At 40.1% G+C, this 16,470-nt stretch overlaps 2 protein-coding genes across 2 annotated transcripts; one reads left to right on the top strand and one right to left on the bottom strand.

Moving 5' to 3' along the window:
- Window positions 1–338: 338 nt before the first annotated feature.
- On the top strand, window positions 339–4,174 carry cybc1 (cytochrome b-245 chaperone 1). Its single transcript, XM_079577888.1, has 6 exons — window positions 339–466; window positions 1,290–1,377; window positions 1,449–1,490; window positions 1,593–1,763; window positions 2,488–2,632; window positions 3,805–4,174. Exons 2-6 carry the CDS (start codon window positions 1,290–1,292, stop codon window positions 3,956–3,958), a joined length of 600 nt encoding a protein of 199 aa, XP_079434014.1. The 5' UTR covers window positions 339–466; the 3' UTR covers window positions 3,959–4,174.
- A 1,499-nt stretch (window positions 4,175–5,673) lies between these two features.
- hexd (hexosaminidase d) lies at window positions 5,674–16,388 on the bottom strand. The gene is made up of 11 exons (XM_079577980.1): window positions 16,135–16,388; window positions 14,551–14,666; window positions 14,218–14,305; window positions 12,243–12,407; window positions 11,733–11,916; window positions 11,149–11,220; window positions 9,927–10,125; window positions 8,564–8,725; window positions 8,384–8,491; window positions 8,179–8,268; window positions 5,674–6,074 (listed from the first exon to the last, which is right to left on the bottom strand). Exons 1-11 carry the CDS (start codon window positions 16,216–16,218, stop codon window positions 5,897–5,899), a joined length of 1,446 nt encoding a protein of 481 aa, XP_079434106.1. The 5' UTR covers window positions 16,219–16,388; the 3' UTR covers window positions 5,674–5,896.
- Window positions 16,389–16,470: the final 82 nt, after the last annotated feature.

The following is a 16,470-nucleotide window of genomic DNA, read 5'->3' as shown; positions in this document are numbered from 1 at the left end:
TATTAAAAAAAAAAAAAAGTATAATTAGTATTAATATATGTATTTTTTTCATGAGGAAATACAAATATTTACGCACAGAACCGGGGAAAAAAATGCTGGGCTAAATTAAAAGTACTGTATAAATTGTTTTTAAATAAATATATCAAAGGGATGTATTTATTTGTGGACAAAACAGATTAACCTATGCAATATATGAATTATTATTATTATTATTATTTTTATTTTTCATTTATTTTGATCTGTTTATTTATTTTTGGGCTTGGCTTTTATTTTGAAGGCACCAGGTGAGTCTAGCCAATCAGCGCGCCCTGAACCAGGAAGGAAGAGGCGTCCGTTCATGACAGTCGTGTTGCCAAATCGTGCAGAAAAAAACAGAAGTGCTTCCTTATGATTTACTGGTCTTTCTTCGCTTCTTGCGTTTCTCTCTGCCGTTTTTCTTGACGAATAATCCTGGAATAAATTAAAAGTAAGTGAAATCATTTGATCTATTCTTTTTTACTGCAGCGTGGTGTTGTTTACATCTTTTCAATGGAGCAGCTGCATTCGTACAATTTGTTCATATTATGGTAACTACAAGGAGGTGTTTAAGTGTGAATTATGTTTTGCCTATGATTCAGCCGTAGATCAGTTTACTCCTACACACAGTAAGCCTTTTAGACCAGTTGATTTGTGTTGGTCCTGGTAAAGTTATAGAATAAATAAATAAATACATAAATACAGTATACTAGGCTTCTTTTAAGTCCTCTGTGGTAGCTACTCTTTGTGATGAGATGGATGAGAGGCACAATTCCCTACACTTCAACTGCAGAGTCCAGATGATGACTCAAGAACCTTTGTCAACAGATTTTTCACCAGAACATGGTTATCACAATTATTTATTTAAGATTCTTGGTTTCTTTGGCTTGTAAGATTCAGAAAATTGTTAAACCTAGCTTTCTGTGGTTTGATATATTTTGTGAGGTTTATTATTTCACTTCCTTATTGGATTTTTGAGGACAGGATGTGGCATGAGAAGAGGAAAACTGCCGCCAATGCTGTACATAAGGGCTTCTTATCCTTGAATTACGAAACTCTCCCTCTTCCCATGTCACTTACAACAGTCATTTTTTGACTTTTGTTCAGCTTTTCTTCATGAAATTGCCACTTCTTCCTTGGTATAAAACTATATTTAATTCTGACCACAGGCATTTCCCCATCAAAATGTTTTTGAAAAATATATTTTTGGTAATAAGTGTTTTTGTCATAATCAGTTTAAGTTGTTTGCTCTTTCTGTTTTGGTCCCTGTCCAGATGGGCTACATGATGGTAGAGGAGCAAAGCCCCACCCTACTTCATCTTAAGAGGTCCCCAGGGATACGTTCTTGGTCCCTTCTTGTTGGTAAGTGTAAATTATCACGCACAAAGTGTTAACTAAATGGAATAATAAAATGAATTCAATGTTTATTTCAGGCATCGCATCAATCGGATTAGCTGCTGCCTACTACAGTTCAGGTACACCTGGCTAACTTCTCTTTTTTCAAGAGGGAAAAGTTTGTTGAGTCAAAGTGCTGTCCTGTCTCACTCCTCATTGCAACACTGTCTTGTGGTTTATAGACGGCTTCCTATGGAAGCTCTTCTATGTGAGCGGCTGCCTGTTTGTGGCTATGCAGAACATGGAGGAGTGGGAGGAGGCTGTGTTCGATAAAACCAAGAACCTGATTGAGCTCACGACCTTCAGCTTGTACGCATACGTCCTGACGATGTGGAAGAAGGGCCAGGAGAAAGGTAAAGTAAAATGCAGACGTTTTGAGCTGGTTCATGGTAAATATCTCTTCTAAATATCTTTCACTATTGCATTAGAAAGTGGTGGTAGTTTCAGCCAAACAGGCTTAATGGATCCCAACAGTCCTGCCCACCTCAAAACCTGCTCCGGTTCCAAAAGTAAAATTCCCACAAATTTTTCCTATAGACATTGAAAACAATAAAATACGATTGAGAGACACAACAGGCGCTCATTTAAATTGAGCGTTCTTTCCCCATACAAATGAATGGTGAAGCCAGGCCCAATGCCTAGGTAGTATGGTATGTCCGTTTCATGGCACTTATATAATTTCTGTGTTTCTTCATCATTAACATCTTATCAGATGATTGGTAGCCATTGGATGCGTATCGGACCCATAGATATAACATATTGATGATTAGCCATTTAGCTCCGTTCATAGTAATGTGGTCTGTGAAATTAACATGGTTGTGAAGTCACCTCATGCGAAGCCTGTTCCTTATAAATATGTTTATAGTCCGTCAGAAAACATATTCAAATAGTATATAATAGTAATAAAATGATAATTCCCTTAACAAGCTCCCTTCCCCCTCTGCGAGGCCACGCCCCCTTGTATGATGTGTTGCCGTCTGTATTTTGTGATACATTCCACGGGAAAATTTAATGAGAATGTTACTTCCATTGTCAAGTGATGAAGTGATAAAGAATTCCTTTTGTATCGTCCTGCAGTGATCCTGGACATGACGCAGTTGCAGGACATCTGCGTTCAGGAGGAGAGGGTGCGATACTTGGGGAAAGGCTACCTGCTGATTCTGAGGCTGGCCACGGGCATCTCCTTCCCCCTGACTCAGAGCGCCACGCTGGGAGGCCGCAGGTACTCTCTCTATTTGCCCGTACTGCTTTTGGCCGAAGGATATGGCAACTGAAAGTCTGGAGTCTTGTTATCTTCTGTCATGTCCAGTAAAATCAATGATCTCACTGACCACCACTCCGGGGTTCTTCACGGCCCTTTGACCCCTTAAAGCCGGGTAATGGCCTGAGCAGATGAGCACATAACTTAAGTTGACCACAGAGCCTTTTAATGGGTCACTTCAGGTAGGTCCTTCATTAAAAGTTATTGGCTGAAGGCTGCACTGGAGTTTGGAAACGGCACTAGGACCACAGCTGAATGTGGGTTGCCTCAAAGAGCTTTTTACCACGTTACATTCTTGTTTTTGACAAGCTTGGAACCTTGCAGCTTATACAACAATGCGGCTAATCTATAGATTTTTACCTAGCTTTGTTGTTTAGCCTTGCAGTTTAGTCTTTAAAGAGGGGGTATTATGCTTTTTTCAATCACATAGCACCAGTCTATAGCACACTACAATGATGACCAAACCTACTGTTGGTCTGTAAATGCAGTAAATTTAAATCACTGCCTTGTATAAAATTGCTCTCTCAAAATGGCTGTAGTGAATGTCTTGAAATAGGCCTCTGTCTCTTTAAGAACCTCTGACCCTTTCAGACACGCCCCCTCCACACGCTGTCTGTGGCATCAGTGGGGAGGGGGTTCTGCTGAGGAGCAGTGGTTGGTTACTCGGCTGGTGACGAAAGCTCAGGGGCGTCTCCAGGAGGTGGGGGCGTTCCTAGGAGGACTCAGGCAAACCTATCCCTAAAATGGCCGCCATCAGAGTTTTTACAGATTACTCAAAAATACGAAAATGTGCCAAGGCAACACTTCAGGCATGTTATTAATGAGGGAATGACAAAATAACATGATGGAAAGCTTGAAAAAGTCGATTTTGCATAATACCCCCCCTTTAAATTCCATATTTCCATTTTTCTTCCTTACAAAAGTCCTCCAGAGCGGAGAGATTTCTCAGCCTGCGCCTCTTGAGATTGTCCATCGTGGATTTTTACCAGTGTGTACCCATTCGTAGAAGCTTTTTAACGTCAGCTTTTAGATGGTGTTACATTTTCCCCAGAATTTGTTGGAATTGAATTGTATCCGAAAGTGTCCTCGTGCATTTCCCCCCCGTAATCCTGTGGTTGTGTTTCCTGTGGCAGTGACGTGGAGGCAGTGGCCGCGCTGCTGAAGCGGTTCGTGGGTTTGGACGAGCTCACGCACCGATCGCAGCTGGAGCAGGCAGAAGACTACGGGGCTGACGAAGAGGACGAAGAAGAGGAGGAGGAGAGCAGTGACTCGGAGGGGGAGCTATGACCTCTGCGTGTGCGCCGCCATTCGGAACTTTCTGCTTCAGTGCGCTGATTTTTGTGAAAAGATGACAAATGGAGACAGATTTGCAGATATGTAAACAATATATCGTCAAATTATTGTTATTGCAGACACAAGATCCATACAATATATAGCAAAATCACAGCGGTCATCCATCTGACTGAGGTTTACTTTTTTTTTTTAAGATATCCTAGAACAAAAACACATATATTTGGTAAAATTTACGCTTGTTTTGGTCTTGATTTCTTTTTTTTGTCTGGAAGGGGGGATATTTTATGTTTTATAGTTTGAAATATTTTCTATGTAAGGATAGGATGGTAACTTTGAAACACCGGGCCCAGGGCTGGTGGGGATTTGGCATGGAACCCCCTCTACAGGTAGAAGTGGGAATGACATAGCATAAACAAATCTTCTGTTGGTTAGCTCTGGGATCAAGGTCAGCACATGTACACCTAACACTTCCTAAATTGGTTCTCAGGCAAAAAAAACATAAAAACTAAATACAATGTACTTGGCACACAATAACAACAGGCTTGCTCAGGCCTTAAAGGGATATTTCAGTATTTTTGACTTGGGGCCTCATCATAGAGACTGTTTTTAATGCAGTGTAACTGATACCATAGAAATGCGCTAGCCTAGCACAAGCCTAGCGCCATGTAACTCTTCAAATATAACAACTGCATGAATTACAAAAAAAATATCTCCAGATATTCCTAGTTATCTTCTGGGTAACTAGGAAATGAGGCCCTATGTCAAAACTCCTGAAATATCCCTTTAATGTCCAGGATGTGGGAAAATTAATCTGAATTTGTTCTGTTGAATTTAAGGGCTTAATTTTAAAATATTTTATGTATACATGTTTCCATTTGAATTTTTTTCTACTGCAAATTTTACACTGAATTGGAAATATTTAAAACACAACACTGTGAATATTTAATAATAATAATAATTTAAAAAAACTTTAAATATTGTGTAATGTAAATTCTTCCAAAGCGTAAAATTCACAATCAAAATTCACATTCTGATGACACAAAAACGTCTTCCATACTCTGGCCAAGTATTTACATTCAGTGTTAAGTTTTTGATACGATACTAAGTAATTATCTAACCCAGCTGCGAGACACGGCTGAACAGTGTCTTGCAGAATAGAATCACTGTGTGAACATTTTCTTCCCCACATTTTTCAAGAAGCCACTTTGGTTCTAATAAAGAGAATCGTGTTCTGTGTTAAAGGAAATGTGCAACTGATCAAAAATGTAGTGACATCTCTAATTGGATGTCACTACATTTTTGACATCCAATTAGAAACTAATGTACAAAACAGTACATTAGTTTTAATGTACTGTATTTGTGACTACTGTATGCAACTTTTTTTGTTTTTTTACTTTCCCAAGTGCAGCTGTATTGTGCCTTTCCCACTTACCAATAATAAGTGTTTATGCAAAACAAAGCGCATTTCCCATAATCTCCTCATCCACCCCATAATGACTGATAATCAGTGTTTTAGAATTTCCCAAACATCGCAGGAGATGAATGCAAACAGCCATCAGGCTCGGAGGATTCGAAGCCATAACTCGTCTTGGGAAATGATGTTGTTTTGTAAAATTCTACCAAAACCAAAGTATGAACACAAAAAAAACCCTCAGGAATGTTTTATTGTTTATGCATAAAGACAACTTGACTTACATTGTGTGGAGATGTTTTCAATTCCCGCTGAAGCCGCTCTTTGCGATAAACATAAGGTGCATTTTGAAAACTACATTTCACAAAAGTGCATAATCATTCAACTTATTCTTAACTTTTGACAGTTTCTAGATTATAACTCATTGTGTCGTCGTGGTTTTTTAACTGGATTTAAGTTAAACGGAGTAGTGGTATGGTTGAACATGGTTGAAGTCATTTCAAAACTTTGTAAAGTAGGATTTAGTGAGTTGGCAGCATTTCCGTCAGGCAGGCGGAGATCTCCTCCACGGTCCTCTGCAGTGGGGCTCGGACGGGCCACACGTGCTCCTCCACCCACTCCTGCACTGTGGACTCTGGGTACAGACGCCCCATCTCCACCATGAGGAGATCCAACTTCTGCTGCAGCGCCGTCAGATACCTGCAGGAGAGAGTGTTAGTTTCGTTTAGTTTAGTTTATTTCAGTATCTTCACACAGACACGATTGACTACAAAACATGAAAACACTGAAACAATGACTGAAAAGGGTTTTGGCTGATGTGAAACACGTATCTAAAGCCAAACCCTATTCCAACATAATTGCAACTTAAAGTATACAGCAGTTTTACCATCTGCAAGATGAGGACCAAATTATTATGTTTTTGTATCAATTAGTCACAAAATTAATTCACACAAGTCACACAATCAATAAATTTGGCTCGAAGCAGTCAATTGTAATGTAAAGACAAAATATAGTGTACACAGGAGAGTTTATACAGTATGTGAGTTAGGGCTAGTACCTTATAACTGCTAATTACATAGATTTTGAACATTTTTTTGAAAGTGTTCAATCACATAGCACCAGTCTATAGCAAACTACAATGATGAGCAAACCTTCTGTTGGTCTGTAAATGCAGTACATTAAAATAACTGCCTTGTATAAAATGTCTCTCTCAAAATGGCTGTAGTGAATGTCTTGAAATAGGCCTCTGTCTCTTTAAGAACCTCTGACCCTTTCCGACACGCCCCCTCCACACGCTGTCTGTGGCATCAGTGGGGAGGGGGTTCTGCTGAGGAGCAGTGGTTGGTTACTCGGCTGGTGACCAAAGCTCGGAGGCGTCTCCAGGAGGTGGGGGCGTTCCTAGGAGGACTCAGAACCTATCCCTAAAATGGCCGCCATCGGAGTTTTTACAGATTACTCAAAAATACGTGAATGTGCCAAGGCAACACTTCAGGCATGTTTTTAATGAGGGAATGACATAATAACATGACGGAAAGCTTGAAAAAGTCGATTTTGCATAATACCCCCCCTTTAAGGTTTCATTCAGACTATTCCACACATTTACTCCTCTGATTGAGACACATCTGGCTTTAGTGTTTGTTCCAAATGCACTTTTCTGATAAATATGAGTTCCTCTGAGATTATAGCCAGTTTTTTGTAGGATAAAAATGGGTTGGATTGTACTTTTATAATTATTCCCCCAGAGTACCACACCGTAATTAAGTTATGGAACATTTAGAGCATTGTATACTAAATGGAGTGATTTCTGATTTACAACTGCTTTGATTTTACACAGTATGCCAATTATTTTTGATACCATTTACATGCACTTTCCAATTTAGTCTTTCATCAACATGCACTCCCAAAAATGTTGTATGACAAACCCTCTCAATTTCCATTTGGTTGATTTTTAGTGTTGTTGGATTATCAATTCTCTTATTACCGATATAATATATTTTGTTTTATTCACATTCATTGATAATTTATTATAGTCAAACCATCTTTTTAGTAATTCTAGTTCCTTTTCAACTGTATGCATTAACTGTTCAACATTTTGTGCAGAACAATAGAGGCTGGTGTCATCAGCAAACAGGACTTGACAGATGTTTTACCAGGATGTGTCTTTACTTCAATAGTACTGACCCTTCACAGGGCACAGGAGTTAAAAAAGGGTTAATTAATTGTGCCAAAGTTAAGGCCTTAACCTCTTAACTCCCGCCTGAACCGAGAGGATCTTTTTCCTCACGTTATCAGATTTTTTTCCGTCATTTTTTTGTTGGTTATTCAACTCATTTTTTTTACTTTTTTGTAAGTTTTTTGTCATTTTTTGGTCATTTTTTGTCACTTTTTTTTTTTTTTTTTTTTCCACATTTTTTGGTCAAATTTTAATCACATTTTTGTATTTTTTTTTTGTCAGATTTTGTCACATTTTTTTGTCATTTTTTGTCACATTTTTTTTGTTTTTTGTATCAATTTCTTGTGACATTTTTGCCACTTTTTCATTCATTTTTCGTCACTTTTTTGTCAAGGTTTTCTCACTTTTTTGTCACATTTCCATCATTGTTTTCGTCCTCTGTTTTGTTGCTATTTTCACAGCTTTTTTCCAGAAGCTTTTGGACTCGGGTAAAGCCAAACTGGAGAAAATGTGCTCGGGTTCAGGTGGGAGTTAAGGGGTTAAATGTCAAACTGTCAAAAATACCTAAATATTTGACTGACTGCACTGTCCTAATATGAGGGCGCTGTGTCGTGTGGTGACCGTTCTTACGCTGTGGCTTGATTTTGGACTTGCAGCACGATCAGAGGGTTCACCATCTTCATCCGCCGCTGGTAAGGGCTGAACCAGCCCCTAAGAAACCTGCAGGGACACCAAAAATGTATAAAAAAAAAAAAGAAAAATCTATCTTGATTCGTTGCATGGTATAAATGTACAGATATAAATGTAAAAGATGCTTCTGGCTAATCAAACTCACATGTTTTGCTCGAAATATCGCACGTCTTCCAAATTGAGAAATGAATTTAGGTCGACAATTAACTCTGCGAGCAGTCTTCCTGGAAACATGGCGGTGTCTTTTGCAACTCTGTAAGAAAAAGCAACAACGGTCTTGCTTCGCGAATGAAACACTCTCTTTGATTATTTTTTTTAAACATACTTTTCCATGGCTTCCACCTCCACAGACGAGATGCCCAGTTTAGAGGTGACCCGGCTCTGGGTTTCGGCGCCAAACTCTCCATCCGCCAGAGTTTGGAGACAGGACGCTAAAGACGGCAACGCCACGGGCAACAGCTCGCACAGCACTGACAGATGGTCGTACCTGCCAGTACATCATTCATTTATAGCTTCACTTGTTTACATAAATAGCACTCACATTTTACTGTTTAATATTCTCTGGCATTTTCTTTGCCATTTTCACATTTTGTTGTTTGTATGTTTTGTTTCACGTAATTGTGCCACCATTCAAACATAAATCAAACCTAAACGGTCAAAGTAGTTTTTTCTACAACTTCTTTATTAATTTACTTTCATTATTTATCAAACTTTAACTCAAGCTTCTAAAACATGATGTACAAAGGATGTTGTTGCAAAACGAAGGGCTTGATCTAAATGTACATCGCTCAGAGGCTGTGATTCATGGCTGAGAATGCACATTCACTATGATAAAGTTATTTCCATAATAACTTTTGCTTCATATTTTCGTTAGGCTCATCCAGATCACTGCTTTACTTCATTAGGTACTTAACTTAACCATTTCAAATTTTAAAAACTCCCACGTTTTCCCAAACTAAACCTCTCGCTGAGGGCGGAGAGAGAGGCAGCAGCCCTCGCTGAGACCCATGGACATGTTGGACATCACTTACATGTGCAGATTTACCAAATAAAAAGGATTAAATTGATTGATTGATTAAATTGTCACTTTGGCTGCAGAGAAGTTGCAGAGTTCTGCAGCAGCTGCAAAGAAATAGTTGCTTGTTGGAACAGTTGAGCTCCAGTCGCAGGATGAAAGTTTTCTTTGTTTGTGAAATGCGCTCCAATCTTATTCTCATTTTGGACTGATCTGTAAATGAGGAGAAGCCTTTTCTCACATTTTTAGCGTAGCAAATGCAGTCTCCATATGACCCATACATGAGTAACTGTGCCGCGCTCTGGCCCACCTCCACCCAGCGCTGAAGGGCCTTTCCACGCTTGAGCACAGTTCAGATGGACAAGTGTGAGTGCGCCCTTAAAGGAGATTGACAAAAGGGAAAGCAGCGAGCGCTTTTTGAACTCACCTCCACTGACCCACTTTTCCCCCTAAGTGACGCCCTCAGGCTACAGACGATGATCGGGCCCATTTCTTTTACATTTGCATCATTTATTTGAGCTGAAACAATCAAGTCACTTCCTTTAACGCTGCCCCTGGACCCTAACCCTGGACATCAGACATCAATACTCATGCTCTAAAGATAGGATATATTTTTCAATAGCTGCTTTCAACACTTCATTATTTTTTTTTTTAGAGTTTCAGTGGTGGATACCGTTGCCAGCCGGTGAGAGCGACCCCCCTGATGTGCACGTCGCCGGACACGCCCTCGGCCACGCGGAGCCACTGCAGCGTGTTGTCCACGTGTCTCTGAGAGCCGGGGACGCTGGTGTGGACGCTGCTGGAGCCTTTGAAGGAACTGGCCGCCCACACCTCCGCCAGGCCCGCCCGGCCGTACTTCTCCAACAGCGACACTGACGGAAAAAGCAACCAGGAATCAGGGCAAGCTTTTAGTCATGAACGGAAGACTTGTATGTGATTTCTCTGCTTTTTTAATGCCATTCTAAAGCCTTATCTATAATAATAATAATCTATAAATTGTAAAGATTTGTACCCACTATTAACAGAATATCTGAGTACTAACTAACTGTATCAAGATGTTGCCCTACTCTGTCTCTCTCTCTCCCCCCTCTCTATTCTCTTTCTCTCCCTTATTTCTTTTTCCGGGGTGACAGCGGCGCTGGGTTGTCGCATGAGCCGAATGTCCTTGATGTAAAGCCCTTTGAGTGCCTAAAGCAAGTACAACATATATGTGACCATTTGCCATTTGTCTCCCCGTCTCTTTTCTCTCTCTCTCTGTCTTTCCTCTCCTCTGTCCATTCCTGTCCTCTCTTTCTCCTCTCTCTCTCCTACGTCCTCTCCATCTCTCTGTGCTCTCCTCTCTCCCACAGTCCTCCATCTTCTCTCCTGAAAACCACCTTGTTTTTACATCTCCTGCCGACAGAGCCTGTAGTCCTCCTTGTCCTCGAGCAGAACCTGTGTGTTCTCATCACTGGACATCGCGCTCCTCAGATGTGGCTCTAGGGCCTGACTTCTCCTTCTCATCGTGATTAATCTATTTGCCTTTCTCTCACTAAGATGACCTAAGATGACCGGTCAGAGTGTCGCAGTCTTCAGCCCTCTCCACAGAGGAACCGTACTCTCTCGCTCTCTCTCTCGCACGTGGTTGTTGTCCTCAGTTTGCCTGACCGCACGAAGGCCGTGGAATCCGAGCAAGGTGGATCAAATTAATTATTTATATCTAGATTTTGATTTGAAGTATTATATATTATTATTAGGAAAAACAAAACAACAGAAAAGGGCTGCGTGTGCACTGAAAGCAGCTTCATATTGGAGAGCTACTGTTTTTCATTGTGTTGCCTTAACCTTTGCTGCCTGTGAAGATATGATGGTTCGTTCTTATATTGGGATAGGAAGTGAACTAACTAAATCACTACCTGTTTTATCCACATCCAGGTCAGGATTGTAGTCCCACAACATCGGCTGGACCAGTCCCACTAGGCCACTGTCTGCACAAACAGACAACGTCAGTCTAACCAAACATCTGCACATTTATATGGATGTTCTTATTGATTACCATTGATTTAGTTCTAGAGAATATGAAATATTTAAAGGTACACTGCGTAACATTTTGGACTATACTGTTGCCACCAGTACAAAACATGCTCCTAATGACCAGCTCCACACAGAAAATGCTATTACTGCAGTGAGAAATCAAAGAATGGATTTGGATGGGAACCGAACCTGTTTAAATCTGAAATTCTGCTGACATTAGTCGACATCTCCATGGAAACGAGCTGGAGACGTACCCACTCCCAGTAAAGTTATGTCATCTCTTAGGAGAGCTGAGCAGCTCACAGCAAAATCACATGTTTGTTTAAGGTGTTTTTCAATGTGGAAAACATCTGTCATAAAATAAAAGCTTGTATTGAAATTTTCTTTTTTGGGTAAAATTCTACGCGGTGTGGCTTTAAGTGAATAGAATGACTACATCCACAGAAAGTCTTTCCCCCTGACCCACCTCTGAGCGTGTCCTCGCTCATGTCCCTCATCATGTCGTCCCACATCAGGATGCTGAGCTGCGGCCACGCCGTCTTCGCGGCCTGCGCCACTCTGGTCACATGACTGAGGAAGAGCTGTGTCACGCCGCCGTCATGTGACTCCAGCCACTTCCTGGACTGCTCTCCCTCTCCAAGCAAGTACACCTGCGGGACGCAACAAGTGGGAACTCACACAAAGGTTTAACAACAATCAGCTGGTTCTGCCGTCGTCTGTTTTCATTATTATTCGTTTTGGACCTCAGGGCGCAGAGACTCATGAGTATTAAGGTGATGTTCCTCAAATACAAAGTGTCTTGAAGATTAGAGGCCGTGGCACATATTTGAATCAGTACAATGTCCACAATATGTTTTTATTTTGAAAGACAGATGGCAACCCTAGTGTCTAAGTGTGCTAATGTCTCCTCAGAACGATGTATTTCCTGGGATTGAATACTGACTTTAGAGCACCTTGTATAAATCCTCCTCTTTACCTCATCCGCTCCTATGTGCAGAGTAGTGATCCCGGGGTGCAGCTCCATGACCTGCCGGACCATCTCCGTCACCAGCTGCAGCGGCCGCTCTCCGTGTGGGCTCAGGGTGCCCAGGCAGTGGGGCACCTCTCTCAGCCCAGACAGGGCGTCGTGCTTCAGGACAAACTACACGAACACAGCCACAGGAGGATTCATCAGCACCAGTCTCCAGAGATTATTTCGGTAGCTAAGTTTAATATTGTCACAAAAGAGCAGCAACTCACTAAAGCCACGGAGGCTGAATGACTTGACCAGTCTCAACGTGGGTTAAACAAAAGCCATGTTCTTTTCAAAAACTAAAGTCAACATTGCAACTTGACATTTTCATGACACTGTGTCTGAATTGAATTATCTTGTGGTCACATTAGACGCTCATTCAAACCTCAAAACATTTGAACACAACAAAGAATATCAGATATTACACGGTCATATTAGATTTCTCTTTCTCTGGTTGCAGTCATGAAAAATACTAATGTACACTTTTATTTTCTCCCTGCACTATGACTGTAAACTTTATTTTTATACTTTAAATATCTTATATTCTGTTCTATTTTATTTTTATTTTTATAATGGCTAAGGTGAAGGAAGGTATACTTTATTGTCCAGTGTCCACGTAAACTCATTTGGAGCAGGGGCCAAAAATGTAAACATAGTGTCGGAGCCGAAACGGACACAACCTTACTAAATATTGCCCTGATGAAAACTCTTGAGTTGAAACGCGTTGGCGTAATAAACTCTCCACTTTGATTCGAGTGCCTCGGTCTCATTTTCTTTGATTTTTTTCTTACTAAATTTTGACTTTCAATGATTTGTTGAATGAGCATTAGATAAGCCTAAAGAGCGGACATCATGATGAAAACAAGCTGTCAAGTCATTTTAACAGACCCAGATGGTGTTATACTTTTTCTTTGTGTCATTTTGTAATAATTTCGCTTTGGCGTGCTATATAAAAGTGATAAAATGTGCAGTAACGCTTTATGATGACTGTGCACTATTAAAGCGTTTGTAAATTCTTATTTATATTTTCTAAAACATCTACAAAGCTTAGCTCATCACATGTTACTAATTTATAAACAGATTAATAATGATTATCTTTAATGTTTAGTCAACAGCCTCTGTTATACAACTCGCTCCAAACCGTTTCCTTCAACTGAACCCTTTCGGAGCTGTCCCTGACCTTAACCAGACTCCCGGATGGTGCACATGTCTCTGTACGATCTGTTCAGAGGCTTATATATGCTACGGTTAGCAAACTGTGTTAATGTCTTGTAAAGGATGAATGAAGTATGTAAAAGTAGAGTAGTATTGCTAACTGCTTGATAATGTACAGTCATCAAGTTTATTACACAATGAAGTTCAAATTTTGTTTTGGACAGTTATAACATAATGTGGTTTTATTACAAAATGCAACTTAACATGTCTCCTGCCCACTAGATGGAGGCAAATTTGCCTCAACTCACGATTGTATTTTATTTAGCCTCTAATCCAAAAAAGCTTCTTACAGCCTACAGGCCAGTGTAACGCCTCATTTGAAAGCTAAGAAGTTGCGTTTCCACGTGTTGTTGTCGTCACTTTTTCATCACTTACATGTCAAGTTTTTGTTACTTTTTCCATCACTTTTTTTCCCATCACTCTCATTTCTGCCGCTATTTTCTTAACAAGAAGCTTTTAGATTGGGGTAATGCCTGGATACCTGGATTATAACTGGAGAAAATGTGCCTGGTTAAGGCGGGGGTTAAGAGGTTAAACTGGAATTCAAGAAACCTTTCAAGTTCCAGTACCGCACACTATGATTGGTACTTACTGTCTTTCCCTGGTTTTGTTTACTTAGCCTATTGTATGCAGGAAGGAATGGCTTTGGGGGAGATTCTACTGTATGTGTAAATATTCTACGTCTTTGCATGCGGGCAACTCCACATCATATTGAGTTACTCACCTCCATGTGCCCGAACGTCTGGATGAGGGGTATGACCTCCATGCCTGCAGCCACAGCAGCCTTCTGAATGGACAGCACCTCCTCTCGGCTGCCCAGAAAGCACAAGTGTACATTTTTCACACTGAAACCCTTCACATATTTTCACTCAGGCAGTCGGCTTACGACCTTTCAGGACATACTCAAATTATAGAGTATGTTCTAGCGAATTTAAGAGAAGAGCTGCAAAGTACAGAAGCGAAACTCAGTCACTGTTATTTGCAAATGGGGTACAGGACCACTTTGTATTACAGCTCAAAGTCAGTGTCTGATTAAGATTAAGCTGAAGAAGTCCACCTGTAGGCCGAATGTGCCGAGGCTTGTAGCATCTTTAGCTCCCCCTCGTACGGAAACATGTCTTCATACTCCACCAGCAGCCCGTCTGCGCCCAGCTCGGCAAACGCACCGATCAACTGGGAGAAGGCAAGATCAGGAAGACAAGAGGAGAAATGAGAAAGAATTCACAATGTGCAGCTTATAATAGTATTACGATAATACATGTGAAATGGAAAAAAGATATAAACTGCATAAAAATACTTTGCTGAACTGTTTAATCCAGGCTTTTTAAAGGTGCACTATGCAACTTTTTATGTGAATTTTTTTTTTAAATAGTTTGTGGTGACCCAGCAGCTGTATGAGTGGTTATAGTCACCTTTACTTTCTATCACAGTGCTCTCTAGAACGCTCCAGGATTAATTGTTTTTCTGGTGAGGGGCTTCATCAATAGAGGAAACCTTCCAAACAATTGACTTGTGATCGAAAGTAAAAGCGACATCTCTAACCACTCATTCACAAGGTGAAATATGCACAAATATCAACTTTTTTTTCCCACGTAAAAAGTTGCATAATGCATCTTTAAGTCATTTAGTTGTTTTTTTTTAGCATTGATTAGATAGATAGATAGATAGATAGACCTTTATTGTCCCACAGGGGGAAATTTGTTTTCACAGCAGGGATTAACCTCATGTTTTGTCGCTTGAGGTTCTTCAAGTTTTCACATGTCAAAGTGCAGTACTATTCTTTTATTGTAATTTCTTAAAAACAATTCAATTACACAATTGGATTTTGCCACAGACTTGAACTTTTATGATTTTTTTTTTTTTTTTTTACACATATAGATTTATATTTGGAATTAATTATTTCTGCCAAGTCAGTGGTGCTTTTTATTTTGTTTTGTTTTTTTACTAAATACAAATTGATTATTTCAGGCTCTGAGGTAAAGCAGCTTTTAACCCCCACTTTTACCAAGCACATTTTCGACAGTTCAACTTGACCCACATCTAAAAGCTTCTTGAAAAAAGCATCAAAATAGCAACAAAAAACTAGAACTAAATGAGGTTGAAAACACAACAAAACCAGTGACCAGAACACAGCCAAACAGGTGACACAAAAACAAAAAAAGCAATAAAAAAGCGACATAAAAGTGATGAAAAAGCAAAACCGGCGACAAAAGAAAGGAAACAAAAGTAACAAAACAGCACCAAATTTGCAACAGAAGAGTGACGACAATGCAAGAAAAAAGAAAACTTGGATCAGTTGAAGGTCTTAGCTTTCAAATGAAGCTTTTAGACTTGGGTAAAGCTGAACTGGAGAAAATTCAAAATAAAAATTCAGATGGGAGTTAAGAGTTTAATACAGCAAAAAATATATATATTAGCAAGATATGGTAGGTGAACGTGAAATGAATCAAGCATAAAAATACAGGAGGCGGAGAATTGCTCCACTTCATGACAGCTTGAGAAGGACACAGATGATACTCAGGATTACTCATGAATAAAACAAAAATATTTTCCCCCCATGATGAAAACAAAATAACTTAAAATATGAAGCCAGTAAGAATACGTCGTTTAAAAATTATGAATAATAATGTACTTCTGTTACCTTGAGGAGGTACTCTATTCTTGGAGGGGCACCTTTCAGATCTAAATGGACAAGTTTCTTTCCTGCTGGCCACGGTGGAGACATTTTCAAGCAGGTTAGACCAAGATTATTGCCAAATTAGCTACACTCGTGTTGGCAGCTTTATGTAGCCTTCATGTGTTCATTGCTTTTAACCCGAGGCCGAGTTCTTTAATTGTAATCCTTGTTTTACGTAAAAGGCAAATACAAAAGCCCCACACTCGCCACTTTGTTTACATTCCTGCTGCTTCCGGGTCCAACTGTACGTGGACCAATCACAACACGGCTTTCTCTTCGGCTCGCCCAATCAGGACAGCG

Source organism: Gobius niger (assembly GCF_951799975.1).
Source record: "Gobius niger genome assembly, chromosome: 19".
NCBI lineage: Eukaryota > Metazoa > Chordata > Actinopteri > Gobiiformes > Gobiidae > Gobius > Gobius niger.
Note: the sequence above shows the minus strand (reverse complement) of the source record. Positions and strands in the feature narration are given on the sequence as shown.

Excerpts from the sequence above, each read along its gene's own strand:
- hexd (XM_079577980.1), bottom strand. The coding sequence starts at position 16,218 with ATGTCTCCACCGTGGCCAGCAGGAAAGAAACTTGTCCATTTAGATCTG. Across the intron at positions 14,306-14,550 it reads TCGGCACATTCGGCCTACAG|CCGAGAGGAGGTGCTGTCCA; the intron begins GTGGACTTCTTC and ends CTTTCTGGGCAG. Across the intron at positions 11,221-11,732 it reads GAGCGAGGACACGCTCAGAG|ACAGTGGCCTAGTGGGACTG; the intron begins GTGGGTCAGGGG and ends CTGTTTGTGCAG.
- cybc1 (XM_079577888.1), top strand. The coding sequence starts at position 1,290 with ATGGGCTACATGATGGTAGAGGAGCAAAGCCCCACCCTACTTCATCTT. Across the intron at positions 1,378-1,448 it reads TTCTTGGTCCCTTCTTGTTG|GCATCGCATCAATCGGATTA; the intron begins GTAAGTGTAAAT and ends TGTTTATTTCAG. Across the intron at positions 2,633-3,804 it reads GCCACGCTGGGAGGCCGCAG|TGACGTGGAGGCAGTGGCCG; the intron begins GTACTCTCTCTA and ends TTCCTGTGGCAG.